The sequence below is a fragment of the Annulohypoxylon maeteangense genome (genome assembly GCF_022496945.1).
Source record: "Annulohypoxylon maeteangense strain CBS 123835 unplaced genomic scaffold GGS22scaffold_11, whole genome shotgun sequence".
NCBI lineage: Eukaryota > Fungi > Ascomycota > Sordariomycetes > Xylariales > Hypoxylaceae > Annulohypoxylon > Annulohypoxylon maeteangense.
In genome coordinates this window covers 237,157-254,140 of record NW_025953258.1, presented here as the reverse complement: position 1 = coordinate 254,140, position 16,984 = coordinate 237,157, and the positions used below count along the sequence as shown (strand labels likewise).

The following is a 16,984-nucleotide window of genomic DNA, read 5'->3' as shown; positions in this document are numbered from 1 at the left end:
AGGTAGATGATTCCAAAGGATCGGCTATCTGTACTTAATCGATAAGTGATCACTGTAACCCTCTCAGACTCAGATATTCTTTCGCCTCTCGTCCCAAGTAATAGCTCACTGATCATAATATAGAACACATATGATTGGCCGAAAATCATTTACAGGAGGTAAAAGTAGGTACCTAGGTATCTCGTTAGCGCTAGATAGTATGCCGCACAGATCCGCGCTTAAATTTTTTATCGGGATGTTTTGCTTCAGAATGCGTTCAGGGGGACGAAACTAAGCGTGCTTGATCTTCTGCAGGAAGGAGGGTCCTCATTGGTCGAATCCTTGAAAAGATGGGGAACCTGCGACGTATCGAGCCGCAAAGCTAAATGGCCGCTTGGCCCGACCCCTTTCAGCTTCTTCGGTCCTTAGCTGGCCGAAGCCTTAGCGCCCCCTTGTTCAACTTCTTCCACTACAACCTTAATGGATTTTTCCCCGGAATTACACACAACTGCGATTGTAATACACATTGCAATACACCTATTGTTGCTACATCAACCGCTTTCAATATGCTCTGGCACGCGACGACGACCTACAGTCCAAGCGGTTCTACATCCCAATCTATAATCGATTGGTTGATCATCGTCCTGAAGAGGCGCAGTCGTCTATGCTCAACTCTCTTGAAGGTGTCATCTCAAGTTTGACAGGTCTAACTCATAGGACCGGCCAAAGTTCAAGAGACGAATGTCACATCGGATCTTCATGTCAAGCTACATTTTGACATTCTTGTCTTCTATGATCCCCACGCTAGATTATTCAAAGAGGTTGACAATAGGTATACGAGGTACCTACCTAGTAGCTACCTAGTAGACGTCAAGATTACCTCTTATGTCCTTAGTCAAAGTCAGCTAGAACAGCTAGGATAACACTACAGTATCAGTCGTAGATCCTTCACTCAATCTAGCCTCAACTCCTACCATGGATTTGAGCCGCTCCGAAGAAGTGAGAAAGGATCCCGGGGAAACCCATAAGGCAAGATACGCAGGCACAGAGGTATACGGGCACATATGATACAAGGCCTATGTACACCGGTATTCGACGAGGATCGTTTAAGCTTCTCCCCCATGCAAATATTCTCTTCGTTCTGCAGCGGTATTCGACAAGGGTTATTGGTTAGCCAAGGACTCAAGCCTCAGATGGCCATCCCGTACCCCTGCTACCACACTCAGGACCCTGCATACCCTGCTCAGGTCCCCTCTCATTATTCTCGACATCGTCTCTTCCCTCCCATCCCCGTCCGCGTTTTGAGACTGTGGATACAGCTCCTGTGAATGGAACCTGCAAGGGAAGATGATGTAGTGTTCGTTGCGGATGCTATTGATTCCATTAGCACTCTGGCACAATCCGTCCGAGACGCCTGTCTCCCATCGGTGGAGTATATAATAAGGAAAGTCTTGGCCCTCGAACCATTTATGTCTTCTGTCCCATCCTCTTCATCAGCTTTAATTCTTTATTTCGGATTCTCTATCGAGTTTCATTCCTTTCTCTTTCCATTTTAGAATGCGCTGGTAGTGTGTCTTTTTACATTCGTTCTCTTCTTTCGACAGCATTTGGGATTTGCCCGCTCCATTTCACTTCAGTGTTGTCTGTGACCACTCCTTTCAGCTAATTCGAAAACGGTCTGGAACCATTTTTGGATCTTACCATTTCCATTCTTAACCAAGGAAACGAGAATTAGTTCCCTCGCTCGATTAGTTTAAGGGTAAATCCTATTCATCATGCACGCCAAGAGTATTATCGTCGCCCTTCTCGGCGTCACGGCCATCACTGAGGCCACCGCCATCAGCCGCCCGTATGACCAGATAATGAACCGAAGGGCCACCCGAGCTCTCAACACTCGACAATTTGGTGGTGGCAGGGGAGGCCAGGGACAGGGTCAAGGTCAGAACAATGGTCAGAACAATGGTCAGAATGCAGGTCAAAACGCTGGTCAGAAGGGAAACGCTGGCAACAACAACGCCAACGCTGGTAACAACAATGCCAACGCCGGCAATAACAACAACAATAACGGAAACAACAATGCCCAGAATGGCGGCAACAATAACGCAGCCTCGTTAACGTTGGATGCCAAAGCCGTTCAGACTGGCTCGCAGTCAAACGGTAACCCGGATGCCGCCTCGGGAGAGTCAGCGTCTGCTACCGACAACGCTAACTTCATCAACTTCTGTTCCGGTCAGACTCTGACAAACGGTCTTCAACAGAAGCAGGGCTCTTGCAACGGTATTGGTAAGTACTCATATTGATCTTTCTTACCCGAATATTGTGATTAATAATTATAGTGATGGGTAAAATTCCTGCGCAGGCCAACATGGTCTCCAGTGTTCTGATTAACCCTCAGCACAACGACAACATCGCAGCGAACAAGGACTTCAACATTCAGGTCCAAGTCGCCAACTTCCAGGCCGGTACCTTCACTAACGCTGACAACACTTACTACTCTGCGCCCCAGAACCTCAACGGCCAAGGAAACATCATCGGTCACACTCACGTTACGGTCCAGGACATGGGCAAATCTTTGAACCCTACTCAACCGCTTGACGCTAAGCAGTTCGTCTTCTTCAAGGGTATCAACGACGCGGGCAACGGAAAGGGTCTTCTATCAGCTACCGTCACCGGTGGTCTTCCCGCTGGAAACTACCGTGTTTGCACCATGTTCTCTTCGGCTAACCACCAGCCTGTGCTCATGCCTGTTGCTCAACGTGGTGCTCAGGATGACTGCAACAAGTTCACTGGTAAGTTTATGCGCCATGCTGTAGTCAAGGAGATACAGAAGCTAACTGGAATTAGTTGGTGGCAATGGTAACAATGCCAACGCCGGTAACAACAACAATGCCAACGCTGGTAACAACAACAACGCCAACGGTGGAAACAATGCGAACGCTGGAAACAACGCTAACGCGGGTAACAATGCGAACGCTGGCAAGGCCAATGGCGGCGCGGCCGCAGGAAAGGGACAAACTGGCAAAGGCCAAAGTAATAATTCGAACACAAATACAAACACTGGCGGTAATGCTAACGCCGGAACCCAACAGACTAAAAACCTTGGCGGTGCAGCTCCAGCAGTAACAAACTCTGGGGATGCTAGTCGGCCGTTTGCTGTCAACGGGTTAGTATAAATCATTCACTTTCTACGAATAGTATCTAACTTCTTCTATTTAGGAACACGTTTGTGAACCAGGCGGCTGCTAAGCAGAGGGCCTGCGATGTGAGTATATTCGAATTCCCTTATGTTTTTCGACTTCATTCTGACCATCCTATAGATCCAAAACAACGCTTGTAGCGACGCAGCAAATGCTGGTGCTAGCTTCAAACTTTCCGACTGCCAAGCGCAACAAAAAGCCTGCGCAGCCGCAGCATAGTTGTGATCTGGGGAGGGGGAAGGCATTTGAAACGGCATCCCGGCAGAGTTTTCTGCCGGGTGACGGTACTAACTTGTTTGTTTTTTGATTCGCATGGCTCTCTGTTTCGCCGCGGACGTTCATGGCCGATGTGTAATGTAATGTCACGCTGTGTGTGGCAGAATTAGAGAGTCCCGGGGCGGTCGGGCGCTACGACAATACCTTTTAATGATACCAAAGCTCCGACTGTGTACATTTTTTGATGAGGCTTTGGTTTTTTTCCCTTATAACTATTTTCTTTTTTTCATCGAAGTGATATGGAGTGGGTAGTCTTAAATAGCTAGAAGGGAATGGGAAGCACATATATCAGAAACTAATATTTAGTGTCTTCTGTGAATCTTGCATCGATTCTCTTTACAACGTGATTTGTGGTGGCCTCATCTGACTTGTGAATTTCGAACTTAAACAGCTAGCTGACTTGACTGATCTTTCGCGCCTCGAGATCTTGGGAACAGCTGAAATGGCGCAAACCAAGATCTTTAGATTCCACTGGGGAGGGGACGGGAACACACGGACAGCAAATCTTGGGTGCCCCCTCGTGTTGCAAGCGAGATAAGCTGCGAACCGTGGGTAAGGAAAAAAAGAAAAGAAACCTAGCTTACCAATTTTTTCGCCCAGCGGAATCTCAAACCGTCGATTTCGCGGCGGCGAGCCGTTGCCTCGTTCCAGAAGTCCCGGGGCTGTCTCGGACCCCTGTCTTGCGGCTCCCCTGTTTTATGCGACGTACCTAGCTTACATACTTCCGCATGCAGAAGTTATGTATGTCATTTGTTGTCTGTTATGTGCAAGGTACGCTTACGGCTTCGCTTGGCGCTAGCTTGCCGAGGAGCCGAGTAGGAATTCGGGATTCCTACTAGGTGTGGTGGAAAGCGGTGAGTTCGTATTGGGAATGGCGGTCGTCGTGTTTGGAGGTTGCTCTTATTAGGCAGGTAATCCTGCCTGGTGCTGAATTGTTTGGGGTTTGAGATTGGAGTGCTTGCGGCTTGCAGATTTTTATTGCGATTTGGTGGTTTTGATAGCCGCTTGTGGTCTAGATTTACGGCTGAGATGCTCGGCGAAGTTATTTTTGCTCGCTTCACGAGGTGGAAAACAGTGTTTTCTGTAGGCACTTACAAGCCTTCAATTTATGTACTTCTCTTCCTTCTGATGAATTATCTCGTATTGTGCTTGCTTCATTAGGGTGTACCTTCTTGAGATGGGTATTTCGAACTTCCTATGCTGTAAGAACGCTCCTCTTTACGAAAAGGAGTTTCCAAGTGCTGCATTTCCAATGTTGTCCAGTAGATGAAGAAATGCGCCACATTAAGTGTTCTTGCACCAAAAGGATTTAAGGTGCATGTAATGATGTATGCGGCGCGGCTCTTGTACTTAGTACTTGCTGACTGACTCACGTGGCGTTGTGCGGACTTCCCCACCTTCCCGTCTCCGTCGTGCCGTCCTGCAAGCACCCGTCTTCCTTCTTCTCCACCCTTGCAAACGGAGCCGTCCAGGAACCGAACAGCCCGGGTCCTCTGTAAAACTTAGACACTCGGGCAGTCGGGTAACGGCGCTAGTCTAAGTAAATCATGGCTATCCCACAGCTCCCTAATGTGGATGGCCTGCTGGTGACAGCGGACAACCCAGCCCGGGCTGACTTATTAGGGATTGGGATGGATCATGCACGCTGTGCAGCTCTCCACAACTACCTCATTCACAATGCCTGGATTTCCGAAGGCCGCCCACCAGCTGCTCTGCATGGCAACAACATCAACACCTACTTCACCACTCACGGTGGCGCCGCTGAAGCTCTCCGTCCACGGCTTCACCCCTCACTAGCTGCCTTCCTCGACGACGCCAGGCTACCTCCAGACGGCCTTGAGCGCGCACCCTTTTTCTTCTGGGCCAACGAATTCACGAGCCCGGGCGAGTTTTTCGCGGAACCGGAGGCGGACTTATTCGACGAACCGGCAGACAGTCTGGTATGCTTATACTCTACCAACATCGGCCAGGGCGGCTCATCCGGCGGCGGCCTATTCTACCACCAAGGCATCCACCGCGCCGCCGTCTTCATGCACATGGACGACCACGACTTCGCGCTCCCCGTCCAAGCGCACCTGGAGCTCTGGCATCCCCTCGAGACCGTGCTCTCCAACTGGATCGAGCTTATCCGTCTCGGCAAGATCACGGCCTCGCCCAGGGAAGCGGCCCCCCTGTTCGTCGGCGAGAAGATCGGGCCCTGGGAATGGCACCCCTACAGCGAGGCTCAAGTCAATTCTTGTGTCCATGCATGGGACCGGCTATGTAATGCCATCGAGTCACGTATGCCGCCATCACCCAGCACCCCCGCAAATCCACCCGAACCCGAACCCGAACCCCTACTCGCACCTCCGGCCCTAGACGCAGCATCAATCCCCTCACCCAGTTTCGCGCGGGCCTTCCTATCCCGCGCCCGCCGCCCGCACTTCCGCTCCATCGCCCCCGGCCTGCTCCTCCCACCCGCCTCCGCAGCCTCATTCACCGCATCCCAGCCCTTCACCCATCTCCCACATCCCCCACAGGTCGTCCCCCCAGTCTGCATCTTCCCCGCCGCAAACAGCGATCTCCAGGCCGATGTAACAGGCTGGCTAAACCCCTTCCACGAAGCCTTCCGCGAGCCCCCCGCTCCATCCCGGGTCCCGGCCGGGGTGTACACCGAGTCCGTCGACCGAAGCGTCCTCGACACCGCCGAGGAGGGGTTCCGGCTTCTCCTCCCGTACGGGTTGCACGGCGATTCCGCGCGGAAAAGCGATGGGTCGGGTGTTAGTGCGGGCTCGGCGACGGAGCTGTTTCAGCATGGGTATAAGCCTTTCGGTGGCGATTACTACCGTCCTCAACGCCTGGAACGCCTGCTCGATCACTGGTGTGGGCTGGTTGTTCGGGGTGTCTGGGATGTTGGGCCCCGCGGCGTTGAGGGGGAGGTTGAGAGGTTTAGAGAGGCGGATGGGGCGGCGCGGTGGAGGGATTATGTTATTTCGCCGACTTGGTAGACGGTCGTTTCGCGCTTGATGCCTTTGGCTGAGATGCGGTGCTGGTGATGGTATACGCCGATCGAATGACTGACTAACCCGCCTAACTCACGATTCTATTTTCCGAATTACTTTTCTTGGGAAATTTTGGGATTTATTTCTACCATTTATTTTTCTATTTCCTGTCAACTGAACAACCGAAGAGCTAGGTAGGTAGTCATAATGCCACTACCAGCTCTATTGTCTTTCATATCAAATTCCTTTAACCCTGAATATGGGTCAGAGATCCTCGTCATCTATTCTCAGGGTTGATTTGTAACGAATCTACCATCAAACCACATAAGAACCATGGGAGTTTTGGGAGGTTGAGTTACTGGCTTAGACTACGGTTTGAGAAGATGAACGCAGTAAGTGAAAAGATTTTTATATTCCGGTTTTATCTTACAGTCCCCAATAATATAAATTATGAGATGATACTAGGTACCTAGCTAACTTTATAATTTCCACAGTTGTGTTCAAATCACGCAAAGAAATCATCCGACGTTCCGCCCATATTTTACCTACTCCCAAGCGGCGACCAAACTAAAATGGCGCCGGCGTGACAACACTTCCCGATCTCGTCACCGTTGCCGTCGTACTTACGGGCAAAGCAGGCGAAATCTCGTCGCTCGCCGGACGCGCGGCCTCCGTTGTCGCGGTGATGACGGCTGGTTCGGCAGTGGCTGTAACAGGACTCTCGTGCACATCATTGCTTGGCCAGAGACCGGTGTCATCGCCCATATACATGTCTACCGGGTTGCCGTCCTCGTCAATCACGATATGTACCTGGAAGTCTGGCTTGTTTTCATCATATATGACACCGCATGTCCGTCCGTCAACTACCTCACCGTCCATGTCAACGAAGAGGAGCTTGTCATAGTCAAGGTTAGCATTAACATGCGGGACGTCGTTATATCCCGATCCGAGATCGACGTGGCAGACCACGGCGGGGTTGTCCATGTCGGCCGATGAGCTCGTGCCGTTTTCGGTACTGTTGCCGGCTATCAACATCCCTCTTTGGAATATCCCCGGTTGGAGATTGGTTGGCCGGATTCCGGCGCTCGCTAATGGGGCTGGATCTAAGCGGTAGGACTGTCGAGGCCAGCCATAAGCAGCTCCAAACATGCTTAAAAATGCAATTCCATCAGCTCAAAATTTACTTCCTTGTTAGAAATCGGGGAGGGGTACATACGGGTCATCATCAAGAGCACGGAAGCCATGGTCAACGATCATTGTGTCTGCACGAACTCCCACCGCCTGAGTGTAGGTAAACGAGGCAAAACAAAGTGAGTTGGGCGTCTGCGAATCAAAGCCATAGGCATCTATGAAGTGTTTGCCACTTCCAGAGCCGCGACCCCCGGCTAGCGGTCCGAATTTCCTACAACAAGGTCAGATGCGAGCATAGATAGTAGGTACTCCTGCTTTCTCTCGGATGACTTACCAGGTAGCTGGTGGCCCATTGTCACTGATACTACACACGGATGTTCGGTACCTCGCACACGGCCACCACTGCGCCGCCTTCCACGCGCTGTAATCTCGACCCTGCGCCTGATTCGCCGGGCGGTTAACCAAGCGACAAGCCTGCGGGCCCAGATTTTCTGATTCACGAAGGTTTCCCATGGGGAACTCGTCGAGATCGCACCGTGCGCCCTCGGGTTGCCTCGAGCCCTGCAATAGAGTTCGGTATGCGGCGTTGCTGGGAATTCGTCGTTGCCCATCGCGAATATGCGCGACTCGTAGCTCTGCCGGAGAAGAATGGGTGGAAGACGGTTTGTCCGTTGAGCATCTTGTTGATGGCCCAGCGCTGGTTGTCGCATACCTCGTCCCAGCCCATGCCATACTTGCACGTATACGTGACCGCGCAGTCGCAGCTGGTTGCCGTGGAGCCTCCGCCGAAATCAAGGAGCGGCCACTGGCCATAGGCTGATCGTGTTCCGATGGTGGTATGTACCCCGGTGTTGGGTTTCGACGGCGACGAGCCGAATAGCCAACCAATGAGACCGCTGATGATGGCAAAACCGATGGCAACGGCGGATGCGGCGGCCGCAACGCAGATTAACCCCTCGACCGCGGCGCTAAGGCCGAAGGTGATCGGTGCTATAGCGAGCAACGGGATAGCTGCTTCTAGGCAAAGCGCTCCTAAAGCTCCGAGAAGGAGGGGCGCACCGCGCTTTTGGACGGAAAGGCCCTGTTCCTGGACACCATCACGTTTGCTGATAGCGGTTGTGGCGTTTTGACCGTACAGATTGAGGTTCCCTGAATTGGTAATCGACGAGGGGATGAATCCCTTGCAGCAATAAGCCTGATATCCGCCGTTGCAGGTCAAATCGGCGATCTGGCCGTCCTCGTTCGTCTGGTACGAATTGCTATTCCGCGCTACGATGGTGGCGTCCGGGTCGCTACAGGCTGGCGAACAGGGAAACCCGACTCCGCGGAAGCCTTCCCATTGGCAGGTTCCCATGGTGGTGCCCGGCGCACAGCATAACGTCTGGAATTGGCCGGCGGGGCATACGGATTTCTGCTGGATGCCTGCGACTTGACCGCGCGCCTCGGTCTGGTCGAAATAGCCTGTCGTGCAGCCGCCACCGCATAATGACCAGTAACAGCTCGATGCTATGGATTTCTGTAGTGTCGCGTTGGCTAGTTGCTCCCTGAACGATTCGGCGGCTTCTTCCGAAACCCCGTTGCCTGTGCCGATGCCTAGCAAGTCGTTCATACTATCGCCAGCCTTGTTGTCTTGGTCTAGAGACCACTAGGGAAATAACATTAGTTAGCTAGGTAGGTAGGTATGTAGGTAAGTATAGTGCAAGGTCTCTTACGATCATAATCCCTCCTAGGCATAACTTGTTGGCGTACGACATCTTCTGCTGCATGGTTTTGCCATCGTCGTAACTAACCCACTGGTTCGAATTCCACGTCAACCAGCGGACCGCCGCAGTTTCATCATACGACTCGACGCCGACGCCAGTTGCCAGGATACGCTTAATCTCAGCATTCGAAAGCGTGCCAGACGACTTCGTGCACTCGCCCTCCGCGCCGCCGGTGAGAAACTGGCATATGCCATTCGGGGTATTACAACCCGGGTCCGTAAGCGTGAAAGACCTCCCGTACCAACCCAGCCCAAGCACAACCTTGGACGGATTAACACCAGCGCGCCACATCAGGGACAGCCCGTCATCGATCTCCGTCAGATTCGTGTGCGGCCGTATGTACGGCCCCGTGAACTTGTTCGTCGAGTCCCATACGCCGTGGATGTCGTAGCTCATGAAGTTGAACCAGTCCACGCTCGGCTCCATCGCTAGCAGGTCGAAGTGCTGCAGGTACCAGTACGACGACGGCAGCGTCGCGCTGATGCCTAACCCGCTGCCAAACGAGCTCCGCAGCTCGGCTAGGAAGGCGGGGAAGTTGGTGAAGTCGGCTGCTACGCCGCCGCGGTCGTCTGCGACTGGGTACTCCCAGTCGATATCGACACCGTCAAAACCATACGTCTGCATGAAGTTACGCAGCGAATTGATGAAAGCCTGTCGGTTCGCCGCCGACCCAACCATATTACTGAACGCGTTCTGGGTGTTCGGCGTGTTCGTCGCGTCATTGAACGACCAGCCACCGATCGAAAGCCAGGTCTGCAGCCCCGGCTGCTTGGTCTTCAGCGCCGTGAAGCGCGAGTACAGCGATCCCGCGTTGGCGTCCATGGGCGTGATCTGGAAGGTCGACGGGTCGAAGAAGGAGAAGGCGAAGTTGAGGTGCGTCATCCCCGTCACGTCTAGGTCCTCGGGCGCGAATACATCGCACGGTCGTGTCGTCGCCCAGCTCTCGTAGTACCCGATGCGCCGCGATATGATGGACCCGGCTCCGCATGAGGGGGTCGGCGGAGGCCCGCAGCTTCCGTAGCCCTCTTGGCATTTGTCTCCGCAGAATAAGTCACCGGTGCCGCCTATGGGTGTTCAGGTTAGTATGTGCTCCGAGGGAGTAGGAGAGGTAGGTCTAAAAAGGTAATTTAAGTAAAAGGACTTACAAAAGCCGTACTGCGAACAGCATACATTTAGAGGACATGATGCGTTTTCGGGGTGCGCGTATTCACCACAAGGAGCTTTCGCGTCGCAGTTGGAAATGCACACGTCGGCGCCGCAGCTCGTAGGCGCGTACGAACATACGCCCGTGTTGCTGCAACACGCGCCGTTCGTGCAAGGAACCCCGGGGGCACAAGCCCCGTCGGGAAGCGTGCTCGATTGTCTTTTGGATAGAAAGCCGGAGTTGAGATGGCTGAGCCTCGCGCCGGGATTCTCAGACAACTCTTTAATGACGTCGCTGTTTTGAAACACAGGCGTCTTGTTCGAGTAAGGCTGGAACAGAGCCTCTAACACAGACGACGAGTTCCTGGGAAGCTGGGGCACTTCCTTCCATACCTGCGAGCTGTTGCGTTTCTCGAGGCCGAGTCGGCCTTGAGAGGTCCCGCAAGCTGCGAGGACGAGAATGGTTGAAAGAAGCATTCGCATTGAGATTGCCAAGTTCGGCATGGGAACTTGGATCTGTGGTAAACTGACTGACATGAGCCGCTCTGGCCTAATTCCGTGTCGAAAGGCCCTTGTACATGTTCTTATCACTTAAATACGTGATATGTAGAATGCGCCTTTCGAACGAAGCCCTAACTGATATCACGCTGACATGCGTCGCAAGACAGAATAATATTGAGGTATTTATCAACTTACCGTCGGATCCGAAGTAGTGACTCCGCGTAGGGTGACTATCTACAGGGGCATCGGTATCGACCATAGGAATTAATATACGACGAAAGTAAATAGTCGAGTGGGTTGGTATCACAAAGGTCTAGGTCCTGCTTACCTATAAGCCACAACTATATCAGCTGAGCCCGACACTCCTACGCTAGGCTGACATGCATTCTGGAAAAACGTGTGAATGTGCATGGGTAAACCTGATTATCTGATGTTGTTGGAAACTATATAGACCGATTTCAATCTAGCGTCTTAAAGCGGCGCCTGCAGATGTGACGGGAAAAAATTATACTTACCTCTTACCTCTGGCCGTCCGGCGAGGAATTGTTGCTCGAGCGTTGGCTTTCTCGTCGCGAACAAGAACTTGAACCGGCTGACCTGGGCCGACGAGAACATGCTAATGTCCATCTTCAAACATTATGCTGTCTTGCTCGTGGGGTGGGCAGCTTGCGCTGCGGCTGATTTTGAGCTATACAAATTATATGATGAAGACGCCTTGATTGCAGGGCTGGCTCTGAGTAGCACATGCCTTGCAGCGTTGTAAGTGGCTCCGATAGCACCCCTGGATTATATTCCTGCGTTAACATTCGCCTACAGAAACACCACTGTCCATTGCGATGAAGCTATGATAAATTTGGTAGGGAACGGGGCGGACATTCATTGTGAGCTTGTTGCGTCCCGATGTTGCCTTTCAATGAAGTAAAGCTAACCAGTGCAAGACTGGACAACCAGCGACATAAACAGCCTCTGTACCTCAGATTGCGTCTCGTCGTTGAGTTCCTGGAAAAGCCATGTCGAGACAGTCTGTACAGACGAGACAACGATCCAAGCCGGCATGATTGTCCAGGCCAAGGCGCTCCCGTTGGCTTTCACCTACAACGCCGAGCTCGTATGTATGCAAGACAGCGCGTCTAATTGGTGCTTCTTAGAATCGCAGACATGGCAAGGAAGCGACTATATTCGCTATGACCCGACCATGTGCTTCAGCGACGGCGACGACAACAGCACGATAGCACCAGAGTGCGCCGACCCGGACTTTGACTTAGATACTATCTCTGACGATATGGCGGCCATGACTAACTTATATGGTGACGACTTGGTACGCAAATCCTTTACCCCCTGAATTTCTGAGTAACAGAACTCTATAAGCGGCGGACTAACCTGACGTACTAGTACTGTAACGAATGCTTCCTGGAAGTGTTTCGGCAACGGCTGCTTGATCCCTGGCTGCCCGTTAGCAACTTCACCAATTACTTGATCGATCAGTTCGACGATGTTCAGAAGAACTGCTCCACAACGCTGTCTTACACCACTTCGGCGCCGACATTATATATAGGTTCGGCAACGGCTACCACCACTTCTGGAGGCGGAACATCGGCGACGACAACAGGTTCGGCTCCGACGGCAACAGGAACTTGCCTAGGTCAGACCATACAGCCGATAGCAAATTGGCTGACTTGCAATGATCTTTCCGATACGTATGATGTTCCCTGCTTACATATGCATGTTATAACCGGAGGATGACTAATAAGCTGCATGCGGGCATACAGGTATAACATATCAACAGGTGATGCTCGAGTAGTCACCGGGGACTACACCTGCTATTTCAACCAACCACTCTGTTTCCCCCTCCCGTGTGAAGTAGACACGGTCTGGGACAGCCCGAGTTGGTATGTGAAACTACATTGGCTCCTAATGCAAAAGACAGAAAATCTGTACTAAATCCTCGAAATAGTGACGATCTCGCCAAGAAGTACTCCAACTCAACGTACGAAATCACCACGGAGCAATTTCTCAGCTGGAACACCAACATCCAGGGCAGCTGCACCGGAATCGCCCCAGGCCAGCGCGTGTGTAAGAGGCAAGTCCAAGCCCCCAAATTCAGAGTAGAATCCGTTATATCATTGACACTAACCCCTCGAAACAGCGCGCCAGGAGGGACATATCCCAAGCCAAACGCGACAATCACCGCGCCCGGCGCAACAGGGTCGCCGACATACTACACGGCCGCAACGCCAGCCTACCCAACACAGAGCGGGACCATCGAGCAATGCGGGGACTACTACCTAGTAATAGCAGGCGACAGCTGCTGGACAGTAGACCAGCGGTTCGGGCTGAACTTCAGCCAACTGCAATCATGGAACACGTACCTAACCGACGACTGTCTGAACCTCTGGCTCAAATACGACGTCTGCGTCGCCCCCGTAACGCCACAAACCGTATCAACAGACGGGACATGTTCCGCAGGCGTAACCTGCGTGAACAGCGGCTTCGGGGACTGCTGCTCCGCATACGGGTTCTGCGGGACCGGGACAGAGTACTGTGGCAGCGCTAGCAACGGGACCGACACACAAGACGGGACATGCGGGCCGGAGCACGGGGGCACGACGTGCACGGCGCAGTTCGGCACGTGCTGCAGCATCTACGGGTACTGCGGCAACGGCACGGACTACTGCGGCCCGGGCAACTGCTACTCGGGGGCCTGCGACCCGGACAGTGGGGGCCCCTCGACGAACGGGGAGTGTGGCCCGAATTTCGCTGGGAATAAGACGTGTACCGGCACCCAGTTCGGGACGTGTTGTTCGACTTCGGGCTTTTGTGGGAGCTCGAGCGAGTATTGCGCTGGTGGTAATTGTTATAGTGGTGCTTGTACGGCTTGAGGGGTGTGTGTTGAGGATGTGTAGGTAGGTAGGTACTTACCTAGGTACTTAGTATTTATCTATAGTAGCATTCAAGAAGTTTCGAAGTTTTTACATTCTAGGTAGAGTGAACCTTGAAGAGTTAGAGCGCTTCCATGTGCAACATTGAACATTACCTCGTGGCGGTGCGCAGGGTAGATATGTGGCTACGCACTCGTACATTATGATGTCACAGGTTGATCCATATGAGCACGGACCATATGTTACTTTTACATAGCATAGACGTAGGTAGTATGTACCTAGTTCAATTCATCACTCCTACAACCAACATACAATGATCTGACTATGCGTATGCTCTGCTGCTACTCGTATATCTAACGTGTCGATGCCCCTGCGACTTCATCCTTTGGCGTAATAGGATCCATACGATGAGTCAATGACCCCCAACAAGCCTCCAGCCGCGAGATAGCTACATGGATATGAGGTTCTAGTCGCTCGATTGGATATCGCGATTGAATTCGAAACCGATGTTGGAGGTGTGGAAAGCTATGTTAACTACCTGCTGGGTAAGGCATACTTGAGAACGGCGCGTAGATCGGAAAAGGCGACGAGGCTCCCTCTTGATAGACAGTAGACGGGCGTACTGTTAGTGCTATTTGTCTAAGATGCGACATTTCCGGTCCCAACAGCTGCCACGCGACCCTATGCCTTTTCCCTTCCGAAGGCCTGCTATGGTCCGAAGCGTCGGCCATCGACAGGCGGGAAGTTGGGTTCTCTCATATATGAGAAACTCCTAAGTAGGTAGGTAGGTAGGGAGATAGGTAGGACCTAGGTTGCCAGATCATTTAAGAAAAGTGCAAATTTTCTGCTCTAAAAGCTCAAGCTTATCCCATCTCATTTCTCATCTCTCAGCTCCCATCTACATGGTATCTTATTTGTTCCAATCTCCTGACTAAGTATTATTAATTTTATTCCCTATTTTTCTTTTATTGCTCGGGCTTTAACTGGGAAGACCATAATAGAGCCCAAAGAACATATAATCAAAATGGCGGCGAACATACCTAAAGTCTTTTCGGGTAAATGGGATTGGAACATGATTAGCGCCATTACCACTATTATTTCGTCTGTACATTCTATGTTCAAAGGCAGTCCCGAGCTGGGGAAAGAAATGTTGGATGCAGTTAACAACAACCACACCGATGTGAAATCTATTGTTGACAATCTCATTCGCACCGCCAAATCTCAAGCTCAGTCTGGTCAGATATCAAAAGGGCAACTGAAACAGATCCTGAAAGCCCTACGAGGTTTGGAGAGCCATGTAGAAGGCACGAACAAGGCATTACTGGACATCGCGGAGGGAATCAAATCTTTCAGCAAGCCATCCGTCATGAGCCATATTTCCAATATCGGGGGTATCTTGACGGGAGCGGCCGCCATTGCCGAGATCAAGCGGCTAGCAGACAGCGCAGAGAGGATCGACAGATCGCTCAACGGTATCGACCAGAACCTATATTCGATGAACTCGAGAGGCGACTACTTCCCCCAGCATGTACACTCGTACATCCGGCTTATGATCGAACGGCATAGTCAAGATGTGGTGCCCCATTACTTCTTCGTCTTCCACCATGGGCATGAGTGGCATCCCAAGTTCGAAGACCTCCAGCGCCAGGACCCGCTCGGCCCTCAATTCATAGGATATAAGGATGACCTGGACGAGCTGTGCGCCTTTCTCGTCAATGAAGTCCGTCCCCGGGTTGGCGAAGAGCCCGTCTTACACATATTGATACCAACCGTCAAGCCACTCGTCATCACCGAATCCCTCACCTTTCCCGACGCGATGCGACCCTTCTGTGTCGAGGGCCAAAGGGGCGATGGGGAGTTCCGTACGTGTTCATGTGTACGCCTCTACAGAAAGACCGACGGAATCTAAGACACATCGGCGCTATTCTGCCCAAGCCGAGATGGGTGTTGTTACAGAGTGTAGGGCTACGACAACTGGCGCCTCAGTACTTCGAGGATCCATCTTGGAGAATACGAACCGAAACTGACATCCTTTTTTTATATTCATCATCATATTTTCCATGCAAGCCAATTCCCCCGAGGACGCTAGGAGAGCCTCGAGTTGCTTGAGCGAAATACATACATACCTACATACTAGGAACATATTAGTAGTTGTGTCCACATTCGAAGCAGCACGAAATCGCTCAGACGACATCGAGAAAAGAGTTCATTCATTGCTAGATCTTCGTTAGCTAGGGTTTATTTAACATACGTAGGTAGTTACACTATCTAAACCACGGCAGTCGTGGATTAACATAGTGGATGCAAATTGCGATCCAGTCCAAAGGCTCTTCCGTGCAAAACCTAACAATAGTGGAGCCTAGCCCCTTTCCAACATCCACTCCGCCCACCACCGCGCCCACAACCCCATCGTACCAAAATCGGCGCAAAAAAGGAACTTTTTACGCAACGATGAAAGTCCAGAAGTGCAGAAGGCCAGATGGCCAAAAGAAAAGGGCTTGGCCGGGGATTGAACCCGGGACCTCGCGCAAGCGATGCTGTAGGTTTTCCCTAAGCGCGAATCATACCACTAGACCACCAAGCCTTCATTCATATCTTCGAAGCTCTCTGGCCGTAGATGTTGGAGGGTGGCTTGTTGAGCCTTATGTATTACACTTTGTCTTTGAGGCTCCACATTGTGTATCTATTTTGTGGACAATCCAATAGATTTATTTGATCGAATAGAATAAAAGCGAGTGGTCTTTTGTTCTTTGGCTGGTCCCAATAATCGACGGAAAGTAGTTGGTAGATGTGGTGCTGCTTTCAATCGGTGAGAGTTACTAGATGTTTTTAACCTTAGAAGGGGATGATCGATATTGATAATATAGGTAAGGAATATTTCTGTCCTAGAAGCCTTTGCTCTATTAAACATCAGATATGTTTTTATTTCGCGAAACTCTTCTCACATGTAACATATTTCCCATACTATCTGTACCTAGCCTGGTGCCTCTATCTCGAAGTTTCTCGATGTGTTGAAGTGTTGAGATGTGGGAAAAGATTCCAAGGTTTGAAGGTCACTTTTAGGGAAACTCGAATGGCGTAAAATGATATAGACTCAACTGTTTCTGTTGCTCGTATTGAAGTGCTGCCATTTT

The 16,984-nt window shown here is 51.5% G+C and overlaps 5 protein-coding genes and 1 non-coding gene across 6 annotated transcripts; 4 read left to right on the top strand and 2 right to left on the bottom strand.

Moving 5' to 3' along the window:
* Nucleotides 1-1,754: 1,754 nt before the first annotated feature.
* GGS22DRAFT_189691 (uncharacterized protein) lies at nt 1,755-3,395 on the top strand (the record flags this gene model as incomplete). Its single annotated transcript, XM_047964887.1, has 5 exons — nt 1,755-2,262; nt 2,316-2,768; nt 2,824-3,142; nt 3,196-3,241; nt 3,297-3,395. The coding sequence occupies 5 exons, from the start codon at nt 1,755-1,757 to the stop codon at nt 3,393-3,395; spliced, it is 1,425 nt and encodes a 474-aa protein (XP_047817558.1).
* A 1,513-nt stretch (nt 3,396-4,908) lies between these two features.
* Nucleotides 4,909-6,864, top strand: GGS22DRAFT_165929 (uncharacterized protein). The gene has a single exon (XM_047961769.1). It carries the CDS (start codon nt 5,000-5,002, stop codon nt 6,437-6,439), a length of 1,440 nt encoding a protein of 479 aa, XP_047817557.1. The 5' UTR covers nt 4,909-4,999; the 3' UTR covers nt 6,440-6,864.
* A 136-nt stretch (nt 6,865-7,000) lies between these two features.
* Nucleotides 7,001-10,953, bottom strand: GGS22DRAFT_180389 (uncharacterized protein; the record flags this gene model as incomplete). Its single annotated transcript, XM_047963762.1, has 6 exons — nt 7,001-7,583; nt 7,650-7,835; nt 7,899-8,038; nt 8,100-9,209; nt 9,277-10,391; nt 10,473-10,953. The coding sequence occupies 6 exons, from the start codon at nt 10,951-10,953 to the stop codon at nt 7,001-7,003; spliced, it is 3,615 nt and encodes a 1,204-aa protein (XP_047817556.1).
* A 637-nt stretch (nt 10,954-11,590) lies between these two features.
* GGS22DRAFT_194958 (carbohydrate-binding module family 18 protein) lies at nt 11,591-13,950 on the top strand (the record flags this gene model as incomplete). The annotated part of the gene is made up of 6 exons (XM_047965591.1): nt 11,591-11,730; nt 11,788-11,852; nt 11,910-12,289; nt 12,364-12,668; nt 12,741-12,860; nt 12,926-13,950. 6 exons carry the CDS (start codon nt 11,591-11,593, stop codon nt 13,848-13,850), a joined length of 1,935 nt encoding a protein of 644 aa, XP_047817555.1. The 3' UTR covers nt 13,851-13,950.
* Nucleotides 13,951-14,874: 924 nt separating this feature from the next.
* GGS22DRAFT_194957 (uncharacterized protein) lies at nt 14,875-15,759 on the top strand (the record flags this gene model as incomplete). The annotated part of the gene is made up of 1 exon (XM_047965590.1): nt 14,875-15,759. One exon carries the CDS (start codon nt 14,875-14,877, stop codon nt 15,757-15,759), a length of 885 nt encoding a protein of 294 aa, XP_047817554.1.
* Nucleotides 15,760-16,344: 585 nt separating this feature from the next.
* GGS22DRAFT_t84 lies at nt 16,345-16,434 on the bottom strand. Its single transcript has one exon. It is a non-coding gene; the product is annotated as a tRNA-Pro (tRNA).
* Nucleotides 16,435-16,984: the final 550 nt, after the last annotated feature.